We start from the raw sequence: 12,425 nt of genomic DNA, 5'->3' as shown, positions 1-12,425 counted from the left end.
ATTTGTCAAGTGATTCCCTGGGTTGTTGTCGAGTTGTGGCCAGTAGATGCTGAGCAAAAATTTCATTTGGGGACTTGACATATAGCTGCTGTAGTATTTGGATAGCGGTGTCATAGTCTACACAGTCTTCGATATAATCAAACACATGAGGGGATACATAATTAGCAAGCATTCGTAACTTGTTAGGAACATTCTCACCACACTCCTCAAGGAAGTTGCTAAAGGTACGATACCAGTGTTTCCATACCTTAGTGGCTGTAATTGAATTCGGGTCCAGATCGAGACGGGCGGGTCTGAGTAGGTTCTCCATGATGGATCGATTACTTGTCTGAGTTCCCTTCTATGGTTTGAGTCATAGCTAGCTGTTTCCGAATCACCCAAAGCGTGGAGTCGATATCAAGTTGATTAAATTGACGTAATAAAACTCACTACGCACTTGGTTTGAGCATAAAGCAAGGCTTTAATCAACTTGTTTCAGAACATGGAGGTCTAGTTGTACTTCACTAGTTCCTTGTCTTACAAAATGTCCCTGTAAAGCTGGGGCCGATGCCCGAGTATTTATACTCCTTGGACGGCGCCACCAGCTGGTCGTCCAGTGTTATTTCACGAGTAGTTTCTTGATGAATGCTGAGATTTATAACACTGACGTTCCAGGTCCCGAACTTCATTTTAAAGGGTGGATGATGCCTGTGCGAGAGTTCTTTTAATGTGGGGTGGCCGTTGCACACCAGCTACCACACGGGCTCGACAGAGCAAGGTCTTGGTCCAATGGCAAGGGGATCCAAGACGATTGGAGGCCAGGCTCTGCTACTTCAGCCTAGCATACACTCCCAGGGCAGAACCCTTCCAATCTGCTAACTATACAATGCTCAGTCTAGTCTGGGGTAGCTCAGCAGTCAAATAAGAGTATCATACAACCATTCTCAGCAAGTCCTCATATGATTACCTTCTGTCACACACACATATTTGGGCCTCCAAGTTATGAGCAGATGCGTGCAAGTTTCATTCACTGAGGAACAAAAGATTGAGAGGAGGCACAATACAAGCCTTTAAAATGCTGAAAGACGTAGACGATGTAGATATAAGCAAAATCAAAACGCTGTGGATGCTGGAAATCTGACACAAAAACAGAAAATGAGTTGTATACATATATGGTTAGAAAGTGAACTGGTGTTATAGGGATAAATATAGATGGAGATGACCAAATATTCCAAGGGAACTGAGGAAGTCCTGTGCTGCTGGGGTTGTGGTGGGAGAGGATGCTTTGAGCGTGGATGGTCTTGATATCTGTGGAGACAGCTGACCAAGGCTGGAAACGTAGAAATGGCTTCATATTGTTAATTGTTGCTTGATTAATTTGGGGGAGATTAGGCAGTATTATACTGATCTTTCCTAGAGATTAAATGGGTGGATAGAGTCCATTATTGTCTTGATTCTACCTGGTCCATGGAAGAAGCAGACTTTAAGGGTTAAATGGCCTGTCATTAATCCATTAAAAAAAAATGTTATTATGTTAAAAATGTCTTCAGTGTTTATTCAGCGTATCAGTTAGGTTCATTTCGTCGCATTCATGCCTCTGGCTAGAAGTTAATGGATCCCGTCCCCCTCTGGGCCTTGAGTTCACAAAGCTAGGCTGAGACTCCAATGTTGTATGGGGACAGTGCTATATTAGTGAGAGGTGCTGTCCTTTACACGTGACATCTGCCCATTGCTATGGTCATTCTAAGTGGATATAAAAGATTTATTATTAGAGGATGAGCAGGGCCTGGTCAATATTTCTTCCTCTTATCATCACAAAACAGATTAATTGGTTATTCATTCCTTTGCTGCTTGTGGGACATTGCTGGTGAAAATTGATTGCTTTGTCTGACTACATAACAATTAATTATGTAATACCTCATCAAGACATTTCAACGTGAAATGTGCTATATAAATACAAGTATTATTATGGTTCATTGTTTACTGGACTGTTAAAGCTTAGCGTTATAAGGTTTCCCCGTGAGGAATAGGGAGTAAAGCACCCAGTGTGGCACTGAACCATCCAAACCCAAACACGCAAGGATCAATCCTCTTTCTTCACTGGGTCAGCCGATCTCAATCAGGGCAGCAGTCGGAGCCCAGGAGTGAGCTTCAGTCTCCCTGGGATAGGATGAGAGAAAATAAACAGCCAAGCTTCCAGTTCCTATTGCTGTTCCTTATCCAATGTCCTTGCTGGGAGTGTGGATATTGGACAAGAAAAGGCACAGCTGTGATGCCATCATGGTCAAATAATCAGCCGACGCTCATTGTTAAGGCTCTCACATGGAGAATGGTCAGTTGGAGTCTGTCGTAATGAATGGACATGTTCTTAAAATAGCACTCAAAGAAATTTGAGACAGATAATGTCTTAATTTTCCGGCAGTATTTCTAACTGTCGGAAATGTTTTATTTAAAATCTTTAAAGTAATTTCCTGCAGAGGTATTCCATCACAGTCTGTGCAACTGAGCCCATGATCCATTGTCAGACTCACCAAGCTTTGTACAATTAATTGCATGCTGAGAAACTACTCACTCACTTGTTGAGAACAGACAAAAACTCAATTTTGAACAGCATTAGGGCTGTTTCATTTTCCCACAATAAGAAGCCATTCGTAGATTATTTCTAGTTTTGTTTCACTCCATTTTTGGTCATGACTATTAGGGCTGGATTTTGCCCTCCGCTGCCAGAGCACCTGAAGAGAAAAGGCCACATAAAGGGGGGGGATGAACAGCCCTGAAGATCGCAGGTTTGATTTTGTTTTAGTCCCTGGACTGCAGTGGAAGGGCAGGGGAATTGGAGGAGCTCCGAGGAACTGTTTCCCCACTGTCATTTTCAAGAAGCCAGGCTGTAAAGCGTGGCTGATGGTCTCGACTGCTGGGGATGGGTGGTGGGTGGGGGAAGAAAATCTAGGTCACGGCATTGATGCGATGGTAGACCTCCTTGCCCGATTTTCCTTAACTTTCATCTGATTTTGGGTGGTATAGTGAGGAATTGTGAGCCTCTACTGCCACACACAAGAACATTATTTTCAGGAACATAAAAAACCAAACGCTAGACATAACAAATATAAACCTTTTGATTGATCGTAACCTCACTCATTCACCATCTCCCTCAATCTCTTCTCATTCCAGGAACTGATCTCCTTGTCTTTAGGACCAGCTCACTCTGTTTGATTCAATAGCCTTCCCTGGCAATGTGTCCTATCAGTCTATTACTCCTTAGATCAAGTTCCAACAGACTTCCCTTTTTACTCCTAACTTCAAGTGGGAGAATTAGCCAACCCAAACCATGGTTATTTCCATAGTTACCTTGTGATTAGTTAAATCACAACATGGCATATAATGGAGTTTAGAACTAACTTATGCATCTTTCTGTTGAACTTATACTCCCATTCCATGGGCTGAATTTTGCCAATGCGGAGCTTTTGGAGGCGTGACTTCCACGTGTCGGGTTTCAGTCCCACGTCCATCAACTTTTGGCCAACCCTTGCTATTTTCCTTTGATTGACCTTGTTAAGCCCGCCCAGTGGGCTTAACCGACCAATTAAGGGGAAGCTGATTACAGAGAACGTCAACGTATGATGTTTTATCTGTCAAAAATTTTTGACACACGAATTGTCACCGTTTGACAGCTCTGTGAAGCTGCCAAACACTGACATTCTCTGTAGTTTGATGAGTTCTTGAATTCAAGACCTCATCAAACCTCTTTCTTTTGCAGAAATTAGATGGTTGTTGCATTGGAGAATGCAGCAGCCATCTGTCATCTCTGCCGCGGAGGTGCGAGACTCTCCACACCCCCACCGATTGAAGCCTGCAGGAAGAAACAAAGGTAAGTAAATTTTGTCTAACACTTTGCACTTACCTCACATACTCACCTCTCCACACTTGCACCCATCACATATGTTCACAGCGCACTTTTGCACCCCTCCGACCCCCGCAGACCCACTGCACGCCTCGGTGACCCTGGTGGGGTTCGCAGCCTTCGGGAAGCCCGCACTTGTGTGGGCAAAATGGGGATAAACCGCTTGTCTGCCTGTTAACTACCTGTTAACAGGCAGTTAAGTGCTGTAATCCCCTTCCCGCCTCCAGGAGATGGGACCTGGTGCAGGTCGGCTACCCGCCTCCTGGGAAGATGGCACGGAGGCGGGTTGGGGACGGGATGGGCACCCGCCCCCAGAATCTGCCATTTTTCCAGCAGTCCCACCTCCAAACCCACCTCCCCATGCCTGGCAAGATCGCGCCCCTTGTTTTTCCTCTCAAAATACATCACCTCACACTATCATACAAAACTTTAGCTTGTATCCTGCTCAGGAGTATGGGAGGTGGCAGCAACAGCACAGGAAGCTCCTGCAAGGAGACATTTTTAATGATTTTTAGTTCACGAGATGTCAATAATCTCCACAGATCTTGGGCAGGCTTGTGGTTAAGCCAAGGCTGCTTCGTCACCGTCCCTTTTTTAACCAGATTGTTTTTTTAATGGGCTATCTATTTTTAAAATAAATATAAACAACACAGCAAAGCCAATATTTTCATCTTTGTGACTCGGTTTCCACCTGATTTTTGGGGCCGTATGATGCCTCGTATATATTCAGCTACGTCTGGTGCCCACCTTAATCCTCAAGCATGGCAACTTTGCAGCTTCAGACACAAGCACGCGAGCATTTCAATCCTACAGTTATCTTCATTCAATTACAGGCACACTGAACTTCTCTTTCAGGTACACAACACGTTTTGGAGGGGGGGGGATAAACACTGGGATTTGAAACATGCTTCTCCTTATAAGCTGTTTCTCTGTAACAGCTTCAGGTTCTGATGAAAGGTCATGAAACCGGAAACGCTAACTCTACCTTCCTCTCTCCACGGATGCTGCTTCTTCTGCTGAGCATTTTCCATTTTTATTTTGGATTTCTAGCATTTGCCATATTTTGTTTGTTGGGATTCTTCATGATTGCCAGCAAGACTGGCCATTTACCCAGCGTGCCAGAACTTTCTGTTTATAAGCCCTCCAACCTATCCAGTCTTGGAGTCAGTAGAGGGGGGAGCTGTAATAAGAGTTAAGAGCTGTTGTACATGTGACAATCGGTCCCAGATCAGCATCCCATTGGCCCCGGACATAGGTTTACATTTTATTTGAACTCAGCTCTTTGCGTGGAACAGAAAGCATCAAATTGATATGCAGGCTCACTCTTTAGCTGCTGCCCAGTGTGAGGTCATTTGGACATGGAAGTATGTGTAATAGAATTAGAAGATTGAATTTCCCTGAATTTTGAGATGCCTCTGTTTTGATCAGTGAACTAGAAATAATTAATTGCAAAACCAATTACACGGACAGCTAATAAATCATGTTTGACAATATAATTCAGAGATAATAAAAATGGAAGATACTGCCCCTCAGGCGGAGAGTGACACAGTTGCTGAACTGAAAATAATGCCAATTTGTTTTCAGACGTACCTCGTTTTTGCCTTTCATTCTGCAGATATCAATGTCATGTTGATTCGATCGCCATGTCAGTTTCTGTGGAAAAAGAAAGCCATAGGTTAAAAAAACAGATCAAATGGAAGAGAGTTTCTTTAAATGAGTATAAAAAAGTATGGTCACTTTTGCTCTTCTTTGCTGCAAAGAGGCCAATTTTCCACAACGTGCGCTGGCAAATTAGAGTAGTCAGTTACAAAGAATTCACGATGAAATATAGGTTAGATAGATCTTAAGGGGAAAAATATATGGCAAACTGAAAAATGTTAGTTATCAAGGTTTTGTTGAACCAATGCGTATTTCAAAGTATCTGGCGAAGCTTGCAGAACCTTCCTTTTCTCATGGATAGGTAAGATGGGTGAACAAGTTGGGTAGATGGGGTGGCTACATGGATTGGGTAAACTGAGTTGGGTAGATGGGTTGAGCAGTTGGGTTGGGCAGATGGCATGCATAGAGTTAGAGCAGTTTGTAAACCTTCGATGCAACACATAGACTTGATGCGCCAAATGGCTTTTTTTTGTTTAATATGATATTTTTGTGAATTGTTGTGCTTGGCAAGGTAATGGATATTAGCGCTGGGGAAGGAAACACTTTCCAGAACCAAGATCTCCCGGGTCAAGTATAATCAAGGTAGCAAAGCTCTCTGAAAACGTACTGCTTCATCTGCACTTGATGTCTTAAGAACAGTGGGCAACCAGGGAGAAGAAACCATCAAACTACATCGTTAACAAGAGCCATGCATGGAAATAATTTATATATGTATTTGATTATTTTATCTTCTCTTTTTAGTTAATATTTTGTACTCAACAAACGGTCCCTGTGGATCAGAATAGTTTTCTACTCTTGGGCACCTAGGGCATGATCTTGCCAGCCCTGGGGAGGCGGAACTGCCGGGAAAATGGCAGAATTTGTGGGCGGGTGCTCAACCCGCCCCCAACCCGCCTCCATGCCATCTTCCCAGGAGTCGGGTAGTCGTCCCGCGCCGAGTCCCATCTCCTTGGTGGCGGGAAGGGATTATAGCCTATTAACTGCCTGTTAACAGGTAGTTAACAGGCAGAAAATATGATTATCCCCTTTGTGCCCTCACAAGTGCGGTCTTCCCGAAGGCTCCGAAACCCGCCAGGTCAGCGAGGCAAGTAGTGGGTCTGAGGGGGTCGGGGGGGTGCAAAAGTGTGCTGTAAAGGTAAGTGATGGGTGCAAGTGTGGAGAGGTGAGTATCTGAGGTAAGTGTAAAGTGTTAGAAAAAGTGTACTTACCTTTGTTTCTTCCTGCAGGCTTCAGTCGGTGTGTATACGGAGAGTCTCGGACCTCCGCATTGGAGATGACAGATGGCCATTGCATTCTCCAATGCAATAACCATCTCATTTCTGCAAAAGAAAGATGTTTGATGAGGTCTTGAATTCAAGACCTCATCAAACTACAGAGAATGTCACTGTTTGACAGCTTCACAGAGCTGTCAAATGATGACAATTCATCGGTCAAAATTTTTGACAGATGAAACGTCATACGTTGACGTTCTCTGTAACCGGCTTTCCCTTAATTGGCCTGCTAAGCCTGCTGGGTGGGCTTAACAAGGTCAATCAAGGGAAAATAGCGTGGGTTGGCCAGAAGTTGTTGGAGGCGGGACTGAAACCCGATAAGTGGGAGTCCCACCTCCAAAAGCTCCCATTGGCAAAATCACTCTCCTAGTGTCAGAATCAAGAGTTCCTATGTCAGGCACAAGCTGCTCTATCAGAGATTGTAAACAACACATTTAATTCCCAAAGGGACAGATTCTGCAAACTTTCTGACCGCTTCTCCAGAAGTAAATAAAGCAAATCTTCAGAGTAACTTTCCATCCTACATTGTACTTCTTAAACCAGTAACGTCTTTATCATGGCATTTCCATGATCTCAACAGAGTGGGAAACCTTATGTTCCACATGACATTCAATATCAGCACTCATCCCTATAAACTTCAATCCCATTTCTGATCAAATACTCTTCAACTCTTTTTCAAAGGGTGTTAACTGACATAGCATTAGCCATTTTACTGGTGAAAGAGTTAACTCATGAACTTTAGATTAGATTAAAAAGATTTAGATCGAGTGCATTTTGTTGGGAGCAAGCAACCCGGTTATTAATGCCATAAATTCAGTTATCATGTGCTGTGGCTCCTAGTATAATAGGAGACCAGGACCATAGTCAAATGTCATTCTTTCTCCAGGTGTCACACAGGTTCAGCCATTAATAAAGCACAAAATAAAAAAAGAAACCAATCAACCAAAAATGTCACTTAATAATCCAGGAAACATTTTGTTCCAATCTGTGGCATTGAGTGAAGGAGGACTTCTTAAACATAGAGGACACAGAGGTCAAGTAATGGGCACTGGTACAACACCATCTTTTCTCCTCTCTTTCTTTCTGCTAAGTTTCTAACCTCTGCTGTAGATAATGTCTTGATGGTGTATAGATCAATAGTCGAGGTGCTAGTCACACTCCAGTGTCTCATCCAAGTGGCTATTCTTCGTGTATAAAGCTAGACAGTGTCAACAGGCCATTTGAAAACAGGAGGCATCACAGCCAAGCTGAATCCCGTCTTCACCCAACATGGACACTGTATAAAGGCTCCCGAGACCCAGGTAAGGCCTCAGTGCGAGAATCGGCGGGAATCGCGGGCTGAGCGGCTGTATAAAGGCTCCCAAGACCCAGGTAAGGCCTCAGTGCGAGAATCGGCAGGAATTGCGGGCTGAGCGGCTGTATAAAGGCTCCCGAGACCCAGGTAAGGCCTTAGTGCGAGAATCGGCGGGAATCGCGGGCTGAGCGACTGTATAAAGGCTCCCGAGACCCAGGTAAGGCCTCAGTGCGAGAATCGGCAGGAATTGCGGGCTGAGCGGCTGTATAAAGGCTCCCGAGACCCAGGTAAGGCCTCAGTGCGAGAATCGGCAGGAATCGCGGGCTGAGCGGCTGTATAAAGGCTCCAGAGACCCAGGTAAGGCCTCAGTGCGAGAATCGGCGGGAATCGCGGGCTGAGCGGCTGTATAAAGGCTCCCAAGACCCAGGTAAGTCCTACCAATCTCCAATCTTGGAACTCAGAGGGAAGGAGAGAGGTAAAAAGTAATCCAAGTGTGACATCACCAGAAAGTGGGTAAGTGATTGGTTGGTGAGTATTTCTCTCTTTTTTAAGCTTAAACTCTGTGGTTTATAGTTTCTAAGGTGCGATATTCATCATCTAGAATCGGGGCAGAGGGTACTTAAGAATAATATTAATAAATTTAATTAATTACATAGAATGGGTGATCAGGTGATGTGTTGCTGCTGCAATATGGGGGAGCTGGTGGACACCATTGATGCTCACGGTGATCACATTTGCAGTAAGTGTTGGCTGCTCGAAGAATTCCGGCTCCGTGTTGAAGAGCTGGAGTCCGAGCTTCAAACACTGAGACACATCAGGGAGGGGGAGAGTTACCTGGACTCTGTGTATCAGGAGGTAGTCACACCAATTAGATTAATTAATTCAGATGTAGTCCGTGGCCAGGATGGTGTGACTAGAAGTGAGGCAGGTACGGGGATCCAGGAGATAGTGTTGGAGGAGCCGCAGCCCTTGCTCTTGTCCAACAGGTTTGAGGCTCTTACTCCCTGTGAGGATGGGAACGGGGACTGCGGGGAGGATGAGCAACCCGGCCACAGCACCGTGGAGCGGGGGGCCATTCAAGTGGGGGGAGATAAAAGAAATGTTGTAGTGGTAGGGGATAGTATCGTTAGGGGGATAGATAGAGTTCTTTGCAGCCGAGGGCGAGAGTCCCGAAGGCTGTGTTGCCTGCCCGGTGCCAGGGTTAAGGACATCTCCTCTGGGCTGGAGAGAAACTTGGAGTGGGAGGGGGAGGATCCAGTTGTTGTGGTCCATGTTGGTACCAACGACATAGATAAGACAAGGAAGGAGGTTCTGCTGAGGGAGTTTGAGCAGCTAGGGGCCAAATTAAAAAGCAGAACCACAAGGGTAATAATCTCTGGATTACTACCTGAGCCACGTGCAAATTTGGCTAGGGTAAATAAAATTAGAGAGTTAAATGCGTGGCTCAAAGACTGGTGTGGGAGAAATGGGTTTTGCTTCCTGGGACACTGGCATCAGTTCTGGGACAGGAGAGAGCTGTTCCGTTGGGACAGACTTCACTTGGCCAGTGCTGGGACTAGAATCCTGGTGAATCGAATAACTAGGGCTGTAGAGAGGGCTTTAAACTAATTAGTGGGGGGGAGGTTTTAAGTGAGCGAAAAATAAAAATGACAGCGGAGAAGGCAATAGAGCAAGGTAGCAGTGGGGGAATTAAAAACCAGAGCGTGTCAGGAAGGGACAGAATGCATAATGATAAAGGTAAAGTAGTAAAAGGGGTAAAAGCAGGAATAAATTGTCAGAAAACATATTTGAAAGTTCTTTATCTGAATGCACGCAGCATTCATAACAAAATTGACGAGTTGACGGTACAAATAACTACACATGGGTATGATCTGGTGGCCATTACGGGAACATGGCTGTAAGATAATCATGACTGGGAACTAAACATACAAGGGTATTTGACAATTAGGAAGGACAGACAGGAAGGAATGGGAGGTGGGGTTGCTATGTTAATCAAGGATGGAATCACTGCAATAGTCAGAAATGATATTGGGTCAAAGGATCAGGATAGTGAAACAGTTTGGGTGGAGATAAGGAATAATAAGGGGAAAAAGTCACTAGTGGGCGTAGTCTATAGGCCTCCTAACAGTTGCAACTCTGTTGTCGGAGTATAAATCAGGAAATAGTTGGGGCTTGTAATAAGGGAACAGCTATAATCATGGGGGATTTTAACTTTCATATTGACTGGACTAATCAAATTGGGCATGGCAGCCTTGAGGAAGAGTTCATAGAGTGTATTAGGGATGGGTTCCTTGAGCAGTATGTAACTGAACCAACCAGGGAGCAGGCAATCTTAGATCTGGTCCTGTGTAATGAGACAGGATTAATAAAAAATGTCCTAGTAAAGGATCCCCTTGGAATGAGTGACCATAATATGGTTGAATTCCAAATTAAGTTGGAGGATGAGAGAGTTGGATCTCAAACCAGCGTACTGAGCTTAAATAAAGGAGACTATGAAGGTATGAGAGTAGAATTGACTAAAGTGGACTGGGAAAACAGATTAAAGTGTAAGACGGTACAAGAGCAGTGGTCTACATTCAAGGAGATATTTCACATCTTTCAAGATAAATATATTCCACTGAGGAAAAAGGGGAATAAAAGAAAAGACAGCCACCCGTGGCTTAGTAAAGTAATAAAGGATAGTATCCGACTGAAAACAAGGGCATATAAAGTAGCCAAATCTAGTGGGAGGATAGAAGATTGGGAAGCATTTAAAAGCCAGCAAACAATAACTAAAAGATTAATTAAGAAAGGGAAGATAGATTATGAAAGTAAACTAGCAAAAAATATAAAAACAGATAGCAAGAGTTTCTACAGCTATATAAAAAGAAAAAGGGTGGCTAAAGTGAATGTTGGTCCCTTAGAGGATGGGACCGGGAAACTAGTGATGGGGAACATGGAGATGGCAAAGACGCTGAACAAATATTTTGTATCAGTCTTTACAGTAGAGGACACTAAAAATATCCCAACACTGGACAAACAGGGGGCAATGGGGGGGGGATGGTACTCAGTAAAATAATGGGACTTAAGGCGGATAAATCCCCCGGACCTGATGGCCTACATCCTAGGGTCTTGAGAGAAGTGGCGGTAGGAATTGTGGATGCATTGGTGATTATTTTCCAGAACTCCCTGGACTCAGGAAAGGTCCCGGCAGATTGGAAAACTGCTAATGTAACACCCTTATTTAAGAAGGGAAGTAGACAAAAAGCTGGAAACTATAGACCAGTTAGCCTAACATCTGTGGTTGGCAAAATGTTGGAGTCCATTAATAAGGAAACAGTAACAGAGCATTTGGATAAACATAATTTAATAGGACAGAGTCAGCATGGTTTTATGAAGGGGAAGTCATGTTTGACAAATTTGCTCGAATTCTTTGAGGATGTAACATACAGGGTGGATAAAGGGGAACCAGTGGATGTAGTGTATTTGGACTTCCAAAAGGCATTTGACAAGGTTCCACACAAAAGATTACTGATCAAGATAAGAAATCACGGGATTGGGGGTAATATACTGGCATGGGTGGAAGATTGGCTATCTAACAGAAAACAAAGAGTTGGGATAAATGGTTCATTCTCGGGCTGGCAATCAGTAACTAGTGGTTTTCCGCAGGGGTCAGTGCTGGGACCCCAACTCTTTACAATCTATATTAACGATTTGGAGGAAGGGACCGAGTGCAACATATCCAAGTTTGCCGATGATACAAAGATGGGAGGGAAAGCAGTGAGTGAGGAGGACATAAAAAACCTGCAAAAGGACATAGACAGGCTAAGTGAGTGGGCAGAGGTTTGGCAGATGCAATATAATGTTGGAAAGTGTGAGGTTATGCACTTTGGCAGAAAAAATCAAAGAGCAAGTTATTATCTAAATGGAAAGAAACTGCAAATTGCTACAGTACAAAGGGATCTGGGGGTCCTGGTGCATGAAACACAAAAAGTTAGTATGCAGGTGCAGCAGGTGATCAGGAAAGGCTTTTATTGCGAGGGGGATGGAGTATAAAAACAGGGAAGTCTTGCTGCAGTTATACAGGGTATTGGTGAGGCCACACCTGGAATACTGCGTGCAGTTTTGGTTTCCATATTTAAGAAAAGATATACTTGCTTTGGATCCTAAACTGGCTGAGTGGCAGGAGGCAGAGGGTGATGGTCGAAGGATGCTTTTGTGACTGGAAGCCTGTGTCCAGTGGGGTACCTCAGGGATCGGTGCTGGGTCCCTTGTTGTTTGTGATCTACATAAATGATTTGGATGAGAATGTAAAAGGTATGATCAGTAAGTTCGCAGATGA

General features: G+C 44.1%; 1 protein-coding gene across 1 annotated transcript in view; it reads right to left on the bottom strand.

The window, feature by feature from the left end:
• LOC147108294 (semaphorin-6B-like) overlaps window positions 1-12,425 on the bottom strand; it is a 789,919-nt gene that overhangs the window by 226,772 nt on the left and 550,722 nt on the right. Inside the window, exon 6 of the mRNA XM_086004876.1 lies at window positions 5,471-5,533. Within this exon, the coding sequence (XP_085861002.1) occupies window positions 5,471-5,533 (63 nt within the window). The remainder of the gene's footprint in view (window positions 1-5,470; window positions 5,534-12,425) is intronic.

The sequence above is a fragment of the Somniosus microcephalus genome, chromosome 13 (assembly GCF_052327205.1).
Source record: "Somniosus microcephalus isolate GS21.2 chromosome 13, FLI_Smic_1.0, whole genome shotgun sequence".
Taxonomy (NCBI): Eukaryota; Metazoa; Chordata; class Chondrichthyes; order Squaliformes; family Somniosidae; genus Somniosus; species Somniosus microcephalus.
Note: the sequence above shows the minus strand (reverse complement) of the source record. Positions and strands in the feature narration are given on the sequence as shown.